Raw genomic sequence first — 21,646 nt, forward strand, 5'->3', positions numbered from 1 at the left:
CGTCGTCACTGCACCTCACATGACGGGCTCCTTCTTTTATTTACAGATTTAACCAGTTTCTACATGAGCCTATGCTCATTTTCTATGCAAATCAATACTGACTAGTGCACGGGACTGTCTGTCCTCACACTAGTCGACGGCATCACTTGCACTGTGAAAGGTCGCTGTATCTGTGGAAGACGTTGACTTTCACAGGCTTCACAAGTGCAAGGTTGTTAAAGTGGATGAGGGCGTTAACACAGACCTCAGGCCTCCACCAACCAGCAACAAGCCTGAAAACCATAAGTGCTACGTTGCTCCAGGTGTTAATGGCACTAGGCCGCTATGACTCCGTGCTGAAAGTAAAACAGTTCAACGGCTCTGGCGGCGCTTACGCGCTATTCCCAGAGTAAAAGCCTGTTTTTGCGAGGGTGACGCTGCGAGGCCTCAACGCGCCGCGTCCGACGGAGAAGCGATAGCGCTGATTACAGGGTCTGGCGGTGTCATCAGGTGATACGGCAACATCCGCAAACCCTCACCACCAGTGACTTTTAGACTAAACACTGTTATTACCTGCAGCGTGAGCTACACTCATGACTTATTCATTCTTAAAAGTAAATAATGGGGCTAAACATCAATGCCCTTAGGGGAAAAAGCAAGAAATCAAATGTGGCTTCAGTTAGAAAAATGATTATTGGCCTCAGTATTTGCCAATTATCTAATATTAGACATCTCTGTTGGACCGCTGTGCTACTTTAGACCAGGCTGGTGTCAGATTAGACATATACAGTACTGTACACTATGTACAGTATAGAATTAATCATGTGAAAGAAAGACATACTAATAACCATAATTCTTAGCTTTCATGCTCTTTAACTCTAATCCTCTAGATGCTTCTCTGCAGACCTTTGCTCCTCTTGTAAGATACAGTGATGAATGCTAATACAAGTATGGAGTCTTTGACTTCCTGTCATTTCCACATTCACGCCGGCCTTAATACATTTAAATGAAATTCAACCTGTGGCTGAGAGGGAAAGTCAGTGTATTATCGCAGTACAAATATTAAATAATCTCCCTGTCTGCATGGCTGGAGGAGCCCGTCTACAGTGGAACGGTGACTCCGCACGTGTAAGTGCTGTTATGTCCTTGTAGCCTGGAGGGCTCGAAAATTTGAATTAAGAGTCGCAGCATTTTCTTCCTTCAGTTTTCTTAAATACTTTTTTTTTCCGCCTGACATGAGTAAGCTGTTGCCATGGTAGTTCAGATGAAGCGAGAATGATAATTGTTTCGCCATCACACTGTGTGAATTATTAAAACCTAGAGGGCATAAGAGACCTAAATGAGAAATAGGAGAGAAATAAGACAGAATGAGGACTCGTGGTTGTGTTTGCATTTCATCCGTGGCTTCATGTGACCGTGTCCATGAGGCCGATGCTGCCACAATTTGTGTGTAAAGCTGCGAGACGCCAGCCTGTCCTTAAAGTTTTTAAAGGAATATTCAAGAACGTTCATGAATAGTGGAGGAGGCCCATTCATGAATAGTGCAGCAGACCAAACAAAGAGAGCAGAGGGGAAAATGGCTGCTTCGCTGACAAATTCGCACTTTTCTTATACGAAACGGAGACGCTTCAAATGAAACGAAGAACCTTTGCTGGAAGCATCTTCTTTAAAAAATAAATCACGTTGATCTCCTCACAAAAGTGAAATGAGTCTGATCATAAACTATTTATTTAGGCAAAAATGTTACTAAAATATTCAACGCGAGCAAGCTGTGCATCCAAAACCTCAGGCCTCTTATATCGCATGCAGCGACCACATCCCAGACGGACCACAACCTGCAGGGCACTGAGCTGAGACGGGACAAGAACATACAGAAAACTCAAATATACTTTATTTTATATACAGTACTATATTTACAGTACAGAGGTCACAAATAATCCAAATCCGTTTGTTTTTAATCATGACGGACACGACAGAAGTTTTCTATGTCATAAGTTAGACAACAAATATCTCCTTCACTAAACATAAATATACGGTTTCTCCTCAGTGTTTGTGTCCACCGGTACCTGAAAGATTGATACCAGTTGTTCACCACCACAGACTGAGTGAGAAATACATTCAGCGCCATCAAACGCTGTCACGTTTTCATTTTTAAAGTCGACAGCCTCAATAAGTCCTCGCGTCTCATCTCGTGTTCGCAGCGTTTTCGATTCCACCCAGAGCGCAGAGTGAGACGTCAAGCGTCCCGCTAAGATAAATCGAGTTGTTGTGTCTTTTCAAGGTAGCAGAGTATTCAAGTCAAATGTCACTGTGTTCCACAAAGGCACATGCAGTGACCAAGAGTCACAGTGACAGAAAGAGACAGACTATAATGTTCTGTAGACAGAAAGTAAACAGGTATGAAACCAGACTTCCATCACCAAAGTGACTGGTTGAGTGTTTGACTGCAGAAAAAAGACAAAAATAGGAAAAAAATAAAAAACATCAACGGACGATTCCAGTGCTGATTCCCATTCGGTGGCTTCCACTCCCTAAAGCAAGCAGACGGTGCAGTTACATCCCCCAGCCACCAGGGTTCTCTAGCACCGAGACTCAGCGCAGCCTTCATCCATGGAGGTCTTTTTCTTTGAGTTGTGATACTTAAATTCATCCTCTGGGTCCTGCACGAAACGAGAAGCAAGAGAAAAGAGACACACACACACACACTTACACGTCTTTCCAGACCGAGACACGAACAACTGCACTGGACAAAAATATCAATATTTTATACACCCTTAAGTCGTGTTGTGAGACTCAGCAGACATTAAGATATTTATGGGCTGGAAGACATTGTGCTATATTAAAGTGTTCTGTACTCTACCATGAGAAATAGGGTACAGCATGAGGCCTTTTTTTCATTGGCTTGTGGTTGGTGGACGCCATAGTCCTCTCTGATGAAGAAAGACACAAAAAAGGCTCAGTAGTGGCAACAAGGCTTCTCAGTTAGCACCAATAAATCCTGCTTTTCACATTTTAAAGCTACGGACCGATGGGTGTCCCAGGACGACACACGCCTCCCCCAGCAAAGTTAAGCTTTCTATTTATTATCATAAACACAGTGTTTTGTTTCCTGCTATGAAAAGTCACTTAGGTTTACTACAGTAGATTGTCTCATTATTTATTTAGCACTTCTAAAAAAGACAAGGCAAAGAAACAAAGCCAGTAATCAAAAACATAAATAGGTTAATTATATAACACATTCAACATGTATTCACAGAGTAGAACTAGTGCATGGAGCAACTCATTTAAGCTGTGCAGTACTAAAAATTAGCTTTAATAAGACTTTAGTGCCTGACTTCTCTTTAAATCATAATTTTCTGTAACTAGCAGCCTCTGAATTAAAACCTAACTTAAATGTAAATGTTTCTTTTACCCTTCACAAACGTAAATGTAAATCACATTTACATTCAGGCAGCGGATCCACTGTACAACCAGCGGAGGAATGACTAGCCTCTCCCCCCAGAGACCGCGGCAATGGCCCGATAAATCTACTCACCCCTCTATGACCTCTATGGGCGATCTGTGCGACTTCGATTGGCTGTGTCCCTCCTTGGGACAGAGTATCCGTCCAATAAGAACGAGGGTGACGACGGCGGAGGGGAGGAGGACGAAGGCGAGGAGCACGGCCACGTCGGAGAAGCGAACGCCGGGCTCTGGAGAGAGATGGATGCGAGGTCATTAGACCAACGTTAACAAGGTGCTAATGGCCAAACAGATGGATAGCATCATCCTGTACAGGTCAGAAAGTGCTGACAATTTGGGCATAGTGACCATCACTCACATCTGTAGGGCCAATCTACTGTACAGCTGGAGCAGGCAGCCAGTTAGTTCAGCTTAACCTACGTTTAATCATCCATGCACCAAACTAAGTGTAATAATTAAAAGCCATTATCATGCATTGGGTTCCGTCCAGGGGACCTTTCACTTAGAGGAACTGTCTCCGCTTGTCTGGCACATGCTTCCATCCAGGAAATAAACAAGATGTAACATGGAGGAGCTTTACAGATGCTGGTGGGTGGATTTTACCACCTTTGAACAGCCTGTTTGTCCATTTCTATTCTTTACGCTCAGCTAAGCTAACTGAAGATGAGCAGTAGCTACTTTCTCACCACTTGTTTTGAATAATACCTACTAGTCTAGACCCAAACTATTTTTTTATAGTTTATTAAGAGTAGCTCCCATGAACCTGATGAGTTGTTCTTCACAGGCCAAGATGTGTGAGTCAACGTACGATGCGAGTCACGCCAGGCTGCACAGAGCCGCTGAAGCATCACCCGTTCGCGCTCTTACTCTTAGGCGTCACAGTGAGGACGATGTGTGATGTCGGAGACCCGTGGACGTCCGGCGGGTTTCTGACGGAGCACGCGTAGGTGCCGTTGTCGGTCAGCGTGGCGTTGATCAGCTGGATGGAGACGTCGCCTCGCGCCGGGTTGCCGTACCACCGGATGCGGTTCGTGAACTGGCCGCTTGGCGAGAGCGACTCCTTGGAGGAGAAGTGGAAGAACTGGACAGAGAGGGGAGAAGGTAGCGGCCTCACCTGAAGATCAGCTAATGAATCAATAATTAATACGCTGAGAGAGCTCATTGCCATTCCTACACACAGTTTCATCCCTAGGGGAACGTGTCCAGTGCAGCAGGTGGTGGGACAGATGGTGGGACATTTTCTTTTGGCACTACTGTCAACAACGCAGTGAAAAAGGACTCCGTGTTCAGCATAAGAGACGTGAGTATAGACGTCAGAGAGAAGAAATTCTCACGCGTGATTCGCAAACACCATATTCGCCTTTCGGTTTCCAGCAACAAGCTCCGTCTTTAATTACACCCACATCCAGCTGACCCAGAGCTCCTCAAACATGACATCCGGAGTGCAGCGCATGTGTGGGAGGAGATGGGGATGCGGAAAGACTACAGGGTACATTCAAAAAGACGGGAGAGTTTGTGTTTTATAAGTTTCGTGGGTCGTCAGTATCTGGACACCAGGACAGGATAATATTAAAAGAATGACCTTTTATCCAAACTTTGATCTGATCATAATTGACCAGATTCAGAATCTGTAGACAATATGAGCTGATACAGATGATAATAACAAGAGGATGATACATCATGATGCTTCTTCATAAGAAGATGGTAACTACTTATGTGAGCAGAGAAATCTGAGCCTCTCAGAGACATTAAATCTAATTTAAACCTTTGTTCTTTGCACTTTCTGCTTGAAACTACAATAAGTGTGTGAGTCATCAGGTTCATTAATGATTATTAAAATTATCCTTGCTATATTATAAATAATATTCTTGTGAGTTATGATTTACTTAACACAAAACCTAAATATATTTAACTTAAGAGTCATATTAGAGCTGCATGTTGGTGAAATACATGTGAATAAAAAAATTTTCTGTTGATTAAGTAGAAATTGTTGCGCAAACATTTTGTGTTTGCACAGTCAGCTTTATGCAGATAGCAGAAACGCCGGTGCAGGTTGATGGTTTTACACCTGTGCTTATCAGCCACAATCACACACCTGGTGGAGATAAGCCTCCCGTCCCTCTGCACTGTTACTCAGGCCGATCATTTGAGCTGTGAGCCAACGTGCACGAGAGCAGCTCGCAGTCTGCTCAGATCCACCGGGCTTTACGCTCAGAACCGGTCACCTCCACTACCGCCTGGTGTTTGACTCAAGTCACTGGCGTCGAAATCAGCACAATTCAAGAGCCAAATCCTCGTCATCGGGACTGAGGCACTGCAGCAATTCAGATTGACACGAGCGCGTTGGCAACAGAATCATATTTTCTGATGGAGCCTTTCACATGCTTATTCATGGCCTTTCCCCGCCTGATATACAGCACGAGAGGGACGCGCCGACCGACAAAGCAGCCAAAACCGGCCGACCGCTAATGAAATTGGATGGAAGGAAAATGAACTCGGCTCAGAAGCTGAAACACGAACTTCCAGACGCGCCTCCATCTATGGATTGTTTATGTACTTATGTGCCGTAAAGAAACAAACCAGCTGATGTGGGTTGAGGAGAGGAACCACTGGCACCGAAGATGCCGCACCTTTTTTTTTTTTTTTTTATTAATAACCTTGTGCAGTAATTCCAACCCGCTGACTAATAGCACGCATGCAGCAACAGCGCAGCGTGTCGACAGAACATGCACCGAGCCCGTTTCCCTCCCCTCCCCCTCGACACTCACACAATCGCATTTTCACAAATAAACCAGCAAACCTCCAGCCCCGCGGAGCCGCAAAACATTAGCTCCCACTTAACTCTGAGTGCTCCTATAAGAAATGATGGGATATAGGGTTGCAGATACCACACTATGGATCCCTGTGCTTCTAATGCCGTTACACAGAACCACACTTCATGGCCGTCTTCAAATCCAAATGGGGGCGCTTAAGTTATGTGGTGGACTCTGAGTGGACCGGCCACGGGAACCGAACCCAGGGGACGGAGTAGGCGGGAGACTGGGGATTTAATACATATACATGCTGGGCTGTGTACAACTGGACGCGACTCAAACGAGACCGCGATCCAGCCACAGAGGAAGAGGTTTTAAAAGGGAGCTCAGACCATGAGCATGAGGTTTCCTGGGGAAGTCTCACTGGCTTAAACCTACTAGGGAGATTACTAGGCTGAGGTCACAAAAAATCCGATCAGCAAATCATTGATATTTGATGTTATGGGTAAACTGACTGCACAGGTGATACGCGTGTACTCACATTGTCTGGCGGCCCTCCGTCCTGCGGCCTGTACGACCAGTCCACTATCATCCTACTGGTCGGCCTGCTGGTGGATGTGAAGGTGCAGGGCAGCGTGACGGTGTCCCCTTTAGCCGCATGGAGCTCCGCTGGAGTTTGTACTAGGATGGCGAAGACTAAAGAAGGGGCTGGGGGGTGGAAAGAAGAAGACGACAATGATGGGAGTGACACAAGAAAGCAGAGCCGGGGAAACGTGATTGGCGCGGGTTGCCAGGTTGAGGTGTTCAGATAGCGTCGAAGCGGTGGTGAGTGGCACTTTAAACAGAAACGGCACATGAAAAGGCTGACGGCGTCTACAAATGGGCCCACGCCGCGGCGGCATCAAAGCGTCGGCGGCGCACGCGCCTCCCGGAAGACAGCGAGCCGAGCGGCGTTCCTCGCGAGCGCGTGACAGGACCTGCAACACATCTGTCTGTCAAACGGCAGATGTAACGGGAGAGAGAGACCACGTCTCTGCGTTCAGGAAGGCGAGGGCAGCGGACCAGGGGTGTGTCTCACAGCTGTTGATCTCTGGGCTCATATTTAGTCTCCTCCATTCTCAGTAGCCACGTCCACGCGCTCTCTCTCCCCCTTTTATTCCGCTAAAAAGGTCAGACGCTCGCAGAGAGCAGCTCAGACCCGTGTTTGTAGCGCACTTGGCAACCAGGCAGAGCCCGCAGAAGCTGGCTCCTCGCGCCGGCCCGTCATTTTTATGGCGCCCATTCACCGCAGCAGACTCCAGCTGACGGCTGTGTCACGGATCCCCATAAATGCCACCAATCATTGACGAACACCGTGTCGTTTCACAATATCTTACATAAACCCCGTTTAAACGGGTGCCACCTGTTTTTGTTAGAACGTGGAGTCGCTTTAATCGTGGCGTTACGGGAATTCCTTCCCAACAGACCTGTTTGCGATCCAGCACCTGGAGGCGACTTGGGAATAAAACGCTGCATAAAAGTATATATAGTAAAAGCATATAGTCCAAGTAAAGACGCTGGTGTTGTTCCCAAACAGCCCGGGGCAGGCCGCCGCCACAAACACTCCACGTAGACGTGCGTCTGCGCCCGCTGAGGCTGAAAGACGAGCTCCGGGGCCCGTTTCACTCACCGACGCAGACGATCGCGCCGAACAAAGCGACGTCCACGGCGGGACCCCCGCGTCGCAGTCGGCGCATTGTAGGAGGTGGATACGCAAAGACCTGCGTGACGACAAAAAAAGACAAGTTGCGTCAAAGTTTCGGATACATTCCGCCCATAGTGTTGTTTGGTGGTGGTTCAGGTCCGTCCTACCTGAAAAACAGGTGCACCAGGAAGTGGAGCCGCTGGATCAAAAAAAAAAAAAAACTCTTCACCTCGAGCGTTTAAGCGTTTATTATCGTTTTATTGTTATTATTAGTCTACATTCTATTAATAACTGCCCATAAAATACCTATACTGTCTCTGGGTGAAATTACGAGCGTGCATCTCTGTGGGTGTAATTTCCCGACGTTTCCATTTACGTCACGCTGTGGAGCCAAAATAAAATGTAAAAATAAAATCCCTTTTCCCTCGTGTGACCTCTCTGTCAAGCGATTCCCCAGGCAGCGTAATTAAAAAAACCTTTGGTACTTCCCTCCTACTGTATTTTTACTCCACTGTCCCAGTCCCCAGTCTTTAATTATCTCATTGTCTTAATTATCTCTAATGGGAGGATGTATTTGTTTTTCTAGTTTGTTTCTCTGATATAATATCTGCTCCTCTGCGGCATCAAGCACAATGAGTCATTTTCAGTCAATTTTTCTGTTGATTCATGTCACTTTATTACTCCATGTTGCATACCCTCGTGTAATTTCAGTAACGCCGGCTGCATTGGACTGGATATTAGAGAAGAGACCTGTTCTGAGTAAATAATCTCCTGTGGAATCTACAGCTATTTTTATTGTGCAAACTCATTGGGTCTGCGCTGTAGGAGCGAGTGAGTTTGAGGGAAACGCTTATTCCTCATTTTAAACATCACTTCCTGACGTGATTATAATTAAGGAGCCGCTGTGGCGAGCGACTCTGTTAATAAAGGACTCTGGGGCCAGAGGCTTCATGCAACACATATAAATGACGGAATATAAATTACTATACAACTGAAGCAGCTTCTAATCCAAACAGATTGTGTGGAAATTATCCCCGTGACAGTTGTTTAAACAAGTGAGACGTGGGTTTGACAAAGCTGAAACGTGGGTAAAATTAAGTCTACGCTGTTTACCCTTATGCATGAGATTAGGCTGTGTCGAGTGAGACTTCATCCTCTCTGCATCCATCAGTGCAGTCTTTGTGTTGTATCTGTTCAGAGTATTATGTAACCGTTCCCACAGCGAGGCGGGGATCCCACTTCCTGTTTTGAATAGATGCTGAGTTACAGAACTTGTCTTCACTGGGAGCATTCACGGCTTTCTGAAGTGTTGTGTTGCGTTAATTGTCTTATATAATCTGCTTCGCTTTGGCGGAGACTCACTGTCTGAGGACGACACCTTATGCCCTTCGCCGGTATCCTCTGGCACTGTGTGGAAACAGGGCTTCTCTGTCCGCTCGCGGGAGCTCAATGTCCCTTTCACTAAAATGGGATCGGTCACAATGAGGCTTTTCCTGGTTTTCTGGCACCGCTGGACATCAGAAAAAAAAGCCTGTACGTCTGCTGTCAACGCTGGAGGTGATAATAAAGGGGATTTGAGTTGCTGGAGCCAGACAGTGCCTGTAATTCCCATTATCAGCCCATTATCCTGTAGCCAAATCGTGAGAATCCTTCAGCTTGTTCAACAAAGTCAGTAGCTAAGTTTGTGTTATGCAGCACTTACTCTCCACCTTCCACCAGTGCAGCCTGGTTTGGTGTGCAGCCTGTTGTGCAAAGCTTGGGTTTGTGTATATGAGCATGCATGAAAGAATTTAGTGCTTCTGCTGTGCCAGGTACTGTGCTGCTCTTTCTAATGAGTGGAATGTGAACTGCAAGTTACAGAACCGACCCAGAAAACCAGTAGGAGAGAAAGTGGGGGGAGCGGACGCACGCATGCTCTCACTGGTCTGTGCTGAAGCTGCAGACCAGTCTAATAACCAGCGTTTAATAATATAGTGTAGAAAATGTGATTCTCTTTCTATTTCACGTTAATCAAATAGTAGCATTAAATATATTGATTTGCTCTGTATCGCAGAACGCTTTCTGGCCACCACAGAAGAACAGGCTGTGAACTCGATGCACTCAGCTGCAGTTGTGTTTGTCTGAATAGAAGCGGCGACCTTGGTCGAGGAAAAGTGCAAACTGTGCCGCGTGTCACCGTGTTCTGGACTATTCAGGATGAGCCGAGCGGAGACGAAAGCACAGCTGCTGTTTCTGCCGGGAACCTCTGATGTTCAGAGTCTCACTGTGGCTAAAGAGCGTTCCCATGTCACATTTATTCCAGGGTAGTGCTAAGAAAACCATCCCCTAATAGCATAAGCATCTGTAGTAATTTCTTATGAAATAGGCCCTGAATATGTTTATTTCCACACCCACACTGTTGTTTGATCAGATGAAGACTAGTGGCCTTTCTCTACAACAAAATGTAATCATTAAGTTTGGATAAACACAGCATCTCTCCCACCCACCGCCTCCCTCTGTTTGGTATTAGTCAACCTATCGACACATACGCACACAAACACTTTAGGCCTGTCAGTCAGTAACCCAACTGCTCCCCGAGGAGCAGACTTTGATCAATACACACAAATAGGCTTGAGCGCACACAGGCGCCGATATAGAGTAACATATTCTCAGGCATGCACAGATACAGCTAATACATAATCAAACCGCAGCAAGCCAGAGAGACAACATATTAAACAGAGTGGTTGCAGGTAAACAAACATCAGCTGCAGGCAGACACGCTGTGAACATAAGCATATGTGGATGTGGAGCATTTAAGCTGAGGATGCATAATAAATGCGGGATAACAAGTCGCTCTCTTACATAATGGATGATTTTCATCAGTCGAGTGTGTGTTATTTATTAGCTCCAAGGGTTAACCGGTGTCAGAGAGCCTTGTGATGAAATGTGACCATAGATTTTAAGATATTTTTTAATTAGAAAATGCTTTTAGACATGTATAAAATCTGTATTACAAACAAATACAGTAACATCTTTACAAAACATGGAAAAACACACGTGGTGTCATCAAAAAAGATAGAAGACGATCAAATCCACTGTTTGGGCGTTATTTAGAGTCTGTCACAAAAACCAGATGGGAACAGTCATTTGTTAGTGAGCGTGTTGCATTCAAGGACACCGGCTGCCAAGGACGTTTCGCAATCACGCGCTTTTCAGGCCTGACTGCGTGCTCCCGCAGGACGCGGAGAACAGGTGCGTGAGCTGAGCATGAGCTGCTCGCTCGCTGATCAGGCCGTTGGCCTTTACCAGACAGAGGCAGCACATTTGTGGCCTTTTACTCACGGTAATTTGACGCGATGGACTGTAAGAACCAATAGTCCGCATGCGGAGGAGGAGAAGTATCCGGTGCTCATGGGCCACAGAAACAAGATCCACGTCATGTTCGCTTGGAAAGTGGTTAAATCTACCACAGAACCACATGGAATAGTTTTTTGTCAACATTCAAGTTTACTTTCCATTCACTGACTCTGAAGTCTTGATACTTTAGAAGTAGATTTGTACATAGCCACTCTGTTAGGCGATGATAATGGGTTCTAGGCTCTTGTGCTGTTTCTGGGAGCTGTGTTTTATCACTGGTGTTTACTCTGTGCTTGTGCAAACTGTAACCTGTTAATCTCGCCTCCTGATCCCGATTCGTGTTAACGCTCCGCTCTGCAGCACCTTTCTGCTTCTGAGCGCACGCAAACCTGAACCTTTACAAATATCTGGTGCTTGTTCTGTGTCACACCATCGTGTGCACTCTGCTCAGCCATGAACAGCGCCACCTACTGGTCTGGAGGTCAAAGGCGTTCGTCCTGGTCACCATCCTCAGTGATATATCAGCACAAGTGTGATACATAAACATGTCAAAATGCTGACTCGTGCTTTTTCTTTAGCTTACACTAAGATTTGTCTACAGGCATCCTTCCACACATACTGCCATATTTCTATGGCCTGTATTTCTAAATACTAAAGTCCCATGAGCTGAAGTAGCACTAGTTGTAAAACATGACTCAACACAGATACAAAAGCTGCTTGGAGTGTGTACTCACGTTTGCTGTCTGCAGTCCCGCCACTAGGTGCCGCTAAATCTTTCCCATTTTTCACGTTGTTAGTGATTTTGACCAATTGCAGACTGTGCCAACATATGCCGACAGTTTTTGGACTGCGCCCGTTGGCTTGACCAACACATGGTCAAGTAGAAACTTCCCTGGAGCTGAGTGAGGTCTGAGAAAAAGGATGGGAGAGTAAAAAAGGCCGGGAAGCTCTCTGGGAGCCATTTAAAGACTTGAAAATGCAACATGATCCAAGGACAACAGATACATAAACAGGTTTTTGACATGAACCCCTGTCTGCAGTCAAGGTTTACGCTGCCATGGACATTCAAGCTTGACTAAGTTTGCGGCTGACAACGTAGAAAAAATAGAAGTCTAATGAAGGAAGATTTATGATGTCACCATGAAACTGATCCTCTTTCTCGTTCTTTGGTTCTTTTCCCATTTTGTTTTTTTTCCACACAGCAGCGAGAGCAGCTCCTCTTTGTCCAACCACAGAACTAAAAGCATTAAGTGCTATCTGGCCCATCCACCAGCGAGCCTCCTAGCTAGCCTCACATCCGCATCCTCCCTAGTCATTATCATCATCATCATCATCATCATCATCATCATCATCATCATCATCATCATCATCATCTTCATCTGACATTAGTCGGGGACTCTGAGGAGCCAGGGTCTTTAGGGCGCGACATATACATAGGTTATTGACGTGCATGCATGTGCATCACTCACAAGGGGATAAAGAATCCCAGATCCAAGATGTGAGTGAAGGCTGCAAATCTTTGTTTATTCATCTGCACGTGATTGGTTGAAAAGTTGCCTCTTTCTTTAATTTTTAATGACTGATTCTGTTTGAAGCCAACCAAGGCAACCTTTGAAAAGATCTGACAACCCAAAGGGGAGTCAAAGCCGTCCTGCTGTACATGCCCAGGGGGATCATCACAAAACAAGCCAGTGGAGGTGTTACAATCCAGTTTGGATTATGTGACTACTACAAGAATCACAACATCAGCCCGAGGGTTTAAAACAAATACATCGAAAGTAGCAAAGCAAAACTCAAATGTACTGTACACCAGCATCAGTGCAGGTTCAGGTGCATGAAACGATGAACCAGATAGGAAAAAACCCAGAACAAAAGCAAGACTCGAGAGGTTTCACAAACGTCTCCAACAACGTCCCCTCGTTCCCTTTGCCTGTATCTGTGTAATATATTGTGGCTTGGCGTGTAACAGTAGGAAAATGAACCCCAGGTATGAACCATTGTTTGACCTCTATGCTGTCAAAACATTTGCTCTAAACAGGAAATCTGTGCTGGAGCCATTTAGCTGAACAGGAAGAGATGGACCGATAAAATGAAAGGCACATGGTGATGTCATCAAAGCCGCCTGGCTCGTGTTCTCTATAGCTGCTTACACTAAAGGCACATCTTAAGTTTGTTTCTGCTCACTGACAGCCCCCCATCATCTGGACCAGATCTTGGATCCAGGGACTGTTTTTGGAGAGGAAGCAGGAAGTGGAAGGTCCTGTAGGGAAAACAGCCCAGATGGCCAAAGTCAGTGTCGTCCTCTGCTCTCCCATGTTGTTATCACACTGCTGGGTCCTTTTATCTCTTTGCGCGGAGCCTCTTCGTTCTCCTCCAGCTCCCTCTGCCTCCTCCTCTTGCACCGTCTGCAGGACACGAAGAGGACGAGGAGGATGACCACAGCGGCGACGCCGCCGACGATGCCCAGCGCCAGCAGGAGGAGCTCGGAGAAGGAGGCTGGAGCGGGGGGGGGAGCGACAGAGGAGCACCAAAGTGACGACGGAACCACTGATGAGGTCAAATCACAGCATAATCATCAAAAAGGAGGAGGAAACTGACCGGTGGTGACGACACGGAATCGGATCTCGCCCACCGTGCCGTGGACGTCCGGCGGATTCCGGACCTGACAGATGTAGGTGCCGTTGAAGGCGAACTTCACCTGAAGGAGGGTGATGGAGGCGTCGCGGCCCATGATGTCGCCGGCCCACTTGATGTGATTGCGGAAGATGCCGTCCGGAGGCGGATACGGCCGCTGCTGGTAGTGGAAGACCTAAAGTAAAAGGCGATTTAGAGGATTGGATGCGTCGTCATGAACAGCGTAGGGAGCCTCGAGCTGCCGGGGGGCAAAATGTCTTGTTCTCACACCGCTGCATTGTTTTGACTATCTGTAATAATCGTGAGCCTGATGACTCACTCAAGCTCCTCTCTTGCTGGAGGCGGGGGACGCTCCCTGACACAGTGCCCCCACATGCATGAACAAACTCACCGACACTTCTTGGCCTGGCTTGAGGGGCCTGAAGCTCCAGGAGATGGTGACCACATCGGGGTTAATGGGATGGCTGCTGTGGAAGGTGCACTTGAGGCGGACGTCCGTCCCGTTCACGGCCTCCACGCTGCTCTGCGTGTATATGGTGATCCCGCTGACCTGCAGCACACCTGGAACGAGACCAGCGCGCCCGTGAATATGCGTCCGGCGCACCCGGTGACCTCCCCCAACGCCTGCATCCATACCGCCTGAAAGTCCAAACCGATTCCAAACCTACTTATAAATAACACCCACTTTAGCTGCACTGCTGCGGCAGAGACAGGCCTGGACTTATGAGTCTGCTCCATATTATTGGGATATGGACTGCATCAATCTTTGGACTACATGGCAGACCTATTACATGGAAAACGAATGGACTGGAGGAGCGGAGGGGGATATTGGCAAGGATGTGACTGTGAGCGATGGAGCTCCCCAGGATGGAGCTGGTGCTGATACGCGCATACACATGTGCACATACAGTACTTCTCTCCTGCCCAGGAAGCAGCGGCTCGCGGCTCCCTCTCCCCATGACCGCCCATAGGCAGATTCAGCCGTTTGTTCGGTGGGTGTGTGTGAGCCTTTGTAGAAGCGTACAGTACATGTGGGCTGTCTCGCTCAAATCACCTGAGCTATTTATAGACGGAGCTCCATATACCATAATATTGTCATGAGGCCTGTCGAGCCTTATTAAAGTCAGCGCAGACAGCAGCCTGCAGAATTAGCAGGCACACAGCGTGTGCTAATCCCATTAGCCCACTCTAGATGAAGACCCTGCAAAAACACGGCAAACGCCTGATAAGAGCCTCGACAGCCGGTGACACAGAGCTCCTGGAAGACGAGCATCCTGTGACTCAATCGCGCCCGTGAGTCACCGCGGGTTTTACAGGAACGTATGTGAGACAATGGCTTCTGTGGCTGACTGTTACCGCAGCATTACGGTCACAGGGAGGATTTTACAGCGGGAACGTGCAGGCAGGGACCCGGCCTCTGGGGTAAAGTGCAGCGTTGCTTATCAGAGGCGTTCACGGGCATCAACCGGCTCGTCTTCGTCTGCTCGCTGGTCGCTCCGACAGGCGCATGTGTTTCAGACGAGCCTGAAATGCAACCTGAAGAGAGTGTGTATGAGCAACGCAAACACCGTAGGAGAGAAACGGAGCTACTGCGACAGCAGTTTAGGATTAAGGATCGTGTCGGTAAATTGCTGAAGTCTAGAGAGACGGAGCTTGTTCGAAGGCAAACGAGCTTTTACAGGCGGCACAGTTAAAAGCTCAGAGGCTGGTGGATTTAACTTAGTGTGTGTGGGATGTTGATTAGGCAGATAGCATCAGTAGCAGCACAGGCAGTAATGACCACCTCTGACTCTGTGTGTGCGTGTGTGTGTGTGTCATTTTCCATATCCCATGCAAATCAGTGCTGACGCTGCTGCATGTTCGGTCCTGAACATCTGCGCTAACTTTAGCATCAGTCGATTTCAGTGACCTGATGAAATAAACATATACTATTTTCCAATACTTGACTGTGAAACTAAACACCTGCAGGATCGATGACGTTCCTCCCGGCGCTGGTATGCTACCAGTCTGGCCTGTACCTGCTGAGCGTCAGCATGGCAACGCAGAGCCATGCTGTGTTTACACCAGAAGGCCCAGATTCACGTCTACAATAACATTGACTGGCCTTTGTCTGCATCTGCATGCGGACGCCTCCACTCTAAACCCATGCTGCCGCACAACCGCCTCTCCCTCAAGCTAAAACACTTACTACGCTTCCTCTAATGAGAAACCAGAGCACGTCCTCCAGGCCGAGACGCAGAACTCCGCATGTCTTTCCCTCGGCCCATCTATTTGCAGAACGCTAAAGCGCCGTTGCTAATCCTCTTTGAACAACAAAAAATAAAATCCCTTCAACTACGCTGTCCTTTGAGGCGAGCTGAGCTTATTAAAAATTAAGGTTAATTAGAAGACAAACTGGATATTAGCATGGAGACAGAATAGAACCCGTGTTACTGCTGTAATTCATCCCTGCATCTGAAAGGAGATTATCGCTGTGGACACGTGCCGTTACATGGAAACATTAGGACTGGAGAAAAGTTACTCAATAACAGACGAGAGAAACTGAACGTATGTGGAAATTACTAGTGTAAGTGGGTGAGTGAACAGAGCGACTGGACAAAGCACAGGAAGGCGGAGGTTGCATAACGCCGCTTGTTTGTCCGTCCGTCCGTCCATTCTTCTGTTGATGTCCGTGTACGACAATAAGTCGCTCCCTTGTTTACGTCTGGACATCCTGACCACACCCAGCGTCCACAGGAGCCGAGGTGGGAGTTCACTCTAATTACCTTCCAACGATGTCTCTGAGTTTGTCCAGTCTGCAATAAAATGAACAGGCTGAAAGTCTAAATGCACTTTATTTTACCTGTGGGTTTAAATCAGACCCTCTGGACCCAGGAAGGGCAAATATGATGAGGTTTCATCTTGGCAGCGGCCCCGAGATTAAATAAAAGGGGATTTATTAAGTAGTGGCCGAGCTGAAGAAGTGATACTTCACCCGGTGTCAGGCCGGTTTCCAGCCTCACCCCATCAACAGATCCTTCGCTGCCACATGCAGTAGACTTGTCTTGACAACAGACCAACAAACAGAACGAGCTGGCTCTTCGCGTTTATTTATTCTACACAGTAACTATTTCCAAAAATGTGTCTATTTAAAGCGCTCGGGGAGTTTATTGCCTGGGGGGAGGCAGGCCGTGCGTATTGAACTCTCATATCTCGTATCTGCTGAGTAAACATTCTCCGGTATTTGAAATATTTTCCTGGAATATCTTAAAAAGACACCGGACAGTGAACATCCCAGTCCTGCCTTCCATAGGATTCTGATGAAAAGGGAGCAAACGAGTTGTCAGTAAATGATCATTATCAGATATGTACACATGTACTGTATATACTGGAGAAATCAGCCGGCCCGTCTCTTTGAACCAGGAAACTGGCTTCATTACACTATCTCCCAGACAGGTTGTGTTGTGCCTTTCCTCTCTTCATTATGCCTCAGAAACAAAGGGGCCCCCAGAGGAAACCCGAGTCTCTGTTACACCCGTTTCGGAGGAAACACTTAAGACTGATCCAAACACACAGCGAGCTCGGCAAATAACAAACAAAGATCCTTTTCTGTGCTCCGCGAGAGGCTTCACAAAGCGCTGCCAGTTGTCTCTGCTTTGCTCAACGCGGCCCGTCTTTCATTCGGGACGCGGATTAGCAGGCTCGGCTAACAAGTTCACAGAGGAGACGCTGGGAAGAGGTGCGAGCGAAATACTGAGCTGTGTATTTTTATTATGCAGGTTTCGGATCCGGTGAGAGCGACAGAAAATAAAAGGGAATGGGAGCTGTAAGAAATAATAGGACATAAATCAGTGGGCAGGTTTGCAGGGAGGTCTCCCAGCAGTGTGGGCTAAGATGTTCAGAGCCACTAGAGCCACAGTTTCAATCTGGTTCTGCCTCCGCGCATCAAGTCTGGTTCATAAAAACGAGATGAAAACCTTCATCCCACATTAAATCCGGGAGACGGACGTCCCTGAAGACTGGAGGCCGTAAAACACCGCCTGATAATTATATGCTTGGATGTTTGTCTTCCTACTTCCTATAGGAATCAGCCGTCAGTCAAGCCGAGGGGGCGGGACTTCTGCTCGTGGGCGCTGTTTTGCTCCAAGTATGTGGAAGGGCGAGTGATTTGGGGAAATTAACCAAGCAGCCGGTATTTAATCAGAAAATTAGACAAATTGACCTTTTGGTGTCGCAGATGGTTTTCGCGTTCCTGTCTGTGAAGCCCGCATTCACCTCCACAAAGGATTTCCTGAAAACACGGTAAAGGTCAGGCCGAACAAAGACAGAGCATCAGCGCCTTTGTGAGCGCCGCTTCCTCCAGGCCATTTGTGATTCACGGGATCGTGTGTGTGGGGTGAGCGCGGGTACGTTTAATCCATCAAACTTCGTCCGCTCCCATCTCCCTGCTGACTCAACCCCCCCCCCGCTTTAATCAAACGCTCAACGAACAGCCTGAGTCTGACGAATTCCACCTCTGCTCTGTCTCTGATGAAAAGGACGCAGGTCACGACCAGAGCTCCTGTCTTATGTACTCTCCCTTTTCAGCCACTCTGGGCTTTTATTTGTAAGTGTTTCCATAGAGTTTGGCTTAAACCTCCATGTGACTTTCACTGACTTTACTGCTTTTTGGCTGCTTTCACACTGGCTGAGGTCAGACAGCGTCACAGGCCCCAATGCTCAACTCTCACCTTCCAGCTCGACTGAACACACTGCAGTCCTGAACTGTGACGTACAGTATGTGCAGATTCAACGCAAATGTAAAACACGTGCGTGAAACAGTAACTGCAGCAACATGATATGTGCATCATTTCCAGAAAGGGCTAGTTGTGATTTTTTGCCTCTACACGGGAGACTCACAGCTGATTCTTCTCGTCAGCAGCTGCTTTTCACACTGTTTTCCTGCAACTATTGGCACCGACCCAGGTTCCACCTGCTGAACCCTGCGGACGCGTTACACAGAGAAAGGAGCTTTTATACGAGAAGAACTATGGGAGGAGACAGCGCCTGCAAAAGGCAGATATGTGATCATAAATATGACTCTGTAGAGCAGATGACTCACAAAGGCCTGTTGATGTTTCACTGGAAACTCTTGATTCACTCCATATGCACCGAGTCCAGTGGAGGTGTTGCTTTCCCCGGCGGAGATCAGCGCGTTTAGCTGAACTCCAAACAGTCCTCACAACGTCCCCACTGCCGTGCAGAATTCTTGCTTTGCGGCCGCGAACGCTTTCTAGTCCGCGAGGAACTGCTCTGATCATTCGAATAACTGAAAATCTCAGAAACGAGCTCTGACCTCCTGACACATCATTGTCCTTTAAACTGAACATATTAAACAATCGGCTATTTATACTCTAGACTACAAAGCAGGACTAGCTTTCATTGGGAGTCCTGTTGTGGCCCGCCTGGTGAGAGCTGGAAACACAAAGCGCGCACCCGCCTGGTAACAAATGTGCGCCCGGGAGCCACGGAACCAGTCAATGCAGCCATTTTTACTCAAACCGCTGTGGTTGGTGCTCGGCTGTGCAGAGAAAATAAAAGAACCTCTGGTAATGATCATGTATGTTCCACAGGGCAATTTGGGTTTTGACGCAGATTATGATTTACAGTGTGTTTTTAAAACGGCTGCCACAGCTGCCAACATTCATCTGCTGGGTTTTTTTTTTTCCACAACTGTAACACTGGAGCGCGATTATGTTTCACTTCTGGAGCAGCAGGAGGAGAACGGCGCTTGTTGCTCGGTCTATGTAAATCACATGTGCTTAAAGGTGACAGCCTTGATCAGTGCAAAGCAAAGCAAAGCAGCTGATGAATAAAGGTGTCAGCCGCGTGCTACAAATAATCATTTCGCACATGTGTATTTGCAATGAGCATGAGGAGTCGGGCGGCGTGTTACATCATGCCTGCTGCAGCTGCTTTTGCCAGAACAACAAGCCAGAGGCAGTGGAAACAGAAGCAGGGGGATGAAGCGGAGCTCTCGTCAATCCCCGCTTTTTATGTGACTCTCTGTCGTTGTGTGTCCACACAGCCTCTTGTTATCGGGCCGCTCAGCCTGTGTTATGGCTGAGCTGCAGGCACATGCTGCTGGGGAACGCAAGCAGCTCAGTCCTGCAGCAGTGGGTGGATGCGTTCAATCAATACAACGCTCTTAGCCTGGATGGACACAGATACCGTGGAGGTTAAATAACCGGACATCGACTGAATTAAGTGTCATTAATGCAAAGTTAAAGCGTGCTGCGTGAAGTTACAGCATTTATGTGAGGACGGAAAGGATCCATTAGTGTTTGTTTACATAGCTGCGCGTATCTGGCGCGGTGTTGTGGTTTTATCCTGTGCGGGAAGCGCGGATTAATGCGTCCGCGGGGCCGCATTACCGTCTCTGACGACGGGAGCGCACAATGCACAATGCGGCCAGGATGCCGTAAAGTCGCCGCCGCGAGGGGCCGCTTTAAAAGGGCGGACGGCACTTCATCAGCTCCCGTTCTCGCCCGGTGCCACGGGGTGCGTGGTGTGACGCGCGGCGGGCGTTCGGTACAGGCGTCCACTTTGAAACTGGATTCAACTGGGATTCGTGGCAGCTGTCATGTCGCTGTGTCCTCGTCATCCTCGGGGAATGTTGAGGAAAAACACTGCGTAAACTTCCAGAAACAACTGGTCCCGAAACGCACCGAGCAGCTGAGGAATTTGGACTTTTGTTGTTAGAATAATAAGTGGAGCATCAACAAAATAATGAATGGACAGTTGCACACCAAACAGACGTATGCAGTCATTTCGCAGGGTCTCACCTGACGCTGCAAGTCCAGACAGGACGGTGAGGAGATGAAGCCCCTTTACGCACATTGGATGGAGCCCGTCCGGGTTTCAACACACCGGGAGAACGAAAGGACAAAAAAAAGCGCCTGTTCCCCGTCGACGAGTGAGCGAACGACCGGTCCAGAAGCCTCCGTGTGCCCGAACCGAGAGGGATGCGAACACGGAGCCACAGAGTCCTCTCCTCCACCTCGTCGCTCCAAAGACGCGTCCCAACTCGCCGCTGCCCTCAAACATTGGATTTCAGCTCCCTCCCACCGCATTTTTTTCGGGCGGAGTAACAAACTCTTCCCCGCCGCTCGTCTCTCGCACGCGTTAAGTTCAAAAGGAGCACAGTTCTGCGCGCCCACTTTAACCTGTTCGTGTCCTGCGTAAACACGCGTTTATCATTCCGTGCCAAACCTGTGCGCTTTGGCAAATGATATCACATGACGTCACGCCACGTGTTTGACCTCAATAATCTGTTAGCGCTGTGTACGTTTTTGCAGCTTATATTTAAATATTTGAATTCAGATTACACCAAAAAAGTCATTAAAGTGAGTTCATCAAAAATAAAAAAGAAACACGCAACTTATAAATACAGTGTGTGCGATTAACAGATTCCTCTGACAACATGGATGCGAGGACTAATTACAGATGTTGATGTGATGCTTATCGCCTCTCATATGAGACCAGCAGAGGGCTGCACAGTCACTTCGCTGCAGGAAACGGGCTGGTTGCTGGTTTGAACCACTTGGGGGCAGAGGAGCGCTTTGATGTGCAGGCAGCTACGCTGACGCTGTATTTCCAGCCTGAAGTCTGTCACAGAGGTCAAACAGGCTGGAATTCAGCCTTCACATTCCCACGGCTGACATGCAGTGTGTTACTGACAGTGGAAAACGGGGAGAAATATGTAATATATTCAATGTAATGTAAATATTAATGTATGTAGCAACAAATTAACTAAAGTGAAGTATAAAACATGAGAGTT

At 47.6% G+C, this 21,646-nt stretch overlaps 2 protein-coding genes across 3 annotated transcripts; both read right to left on the reverse strand.

Moving 5' to 3' along the window:
* Window positions 1–1,848: 1,848 nt before the first annotated feature.
* Window positions 1,849–8,561, reverse strand: mpzl3 (myelin protein zero-like 3). 2 transcript variants are annotated; one of them, XM_029171092.3, is made up of 6 exons: window positions 7,864–8,561; window positions 6,736–6,902; window positions 4,309–4,522; window positions 3,515–3,671; window positions 2,840–2,909; window positions 1,849–2,639 (listed from the first exon to the last, which is right to left on the reverse strand). In XM_029171092.3, exons 1-6 carry the CDS (start codon window positions 7,928–7,930, stop codon window positions 2,559–2,561), a joined length of 756 nt encoding a protein of 251 aa, XP_029026925.1. In that variant the 5' UTR covers window positions 7,931–8,561; the 3' UTR covers window positions 1,849–2,558. The 2 variants fall into 2 exon arrangements, with proteins under 2 accessions (XP_029026925.1, XP_029026927.1); XM_029171094.3 differs by lacking the exon at window positions 7,864–8,561 and adding an exon at window positions 7,661–7,857.
* A 2,249-nt stretch (window positions 8,562–10,810) lies between these two features.
* On the reverse strand, window positions 10,811–20,988 carry LOC114867924 (myelin protein zero-like protein 2). The gene is made up of 4 exons (XM_029171095.3): window positions 20,652–20,988; window positions 14,240–14,409; window positions 13,813–14,023; window positions 10,811–13,710 (listed from the first exon to the last, which is right to left on the reverse strand). Exons 1-4 carry the CDS (start codon window positions 20,704–20,706, stop codon window positions 13,505–13,507), a joined length of 642 nt encoding a protein of 213 aa, XP_029026928.1. The 5' UTR covers window positions 20,707–20,988; the 3' UTR covers window positions 10,811–13,504.
* Between the last annotated feature and the right edge of the window lie 658 nt (window positions 20,989–21,646).

Source organism: Betta splendens, chromosome 13 (genome assembly GCF_900634795.4).
Source record: "Betta splendens chromosome 13, fBetSpl5.4, whole genome shotgun sequence".
In the NCBI taxonomy this organism is placed as follows: Eukaryota; Metazoa; Chordata; class Actinopteri; order Anabantiformes; family Osphronemidae; genus Betta; species Betta splendens.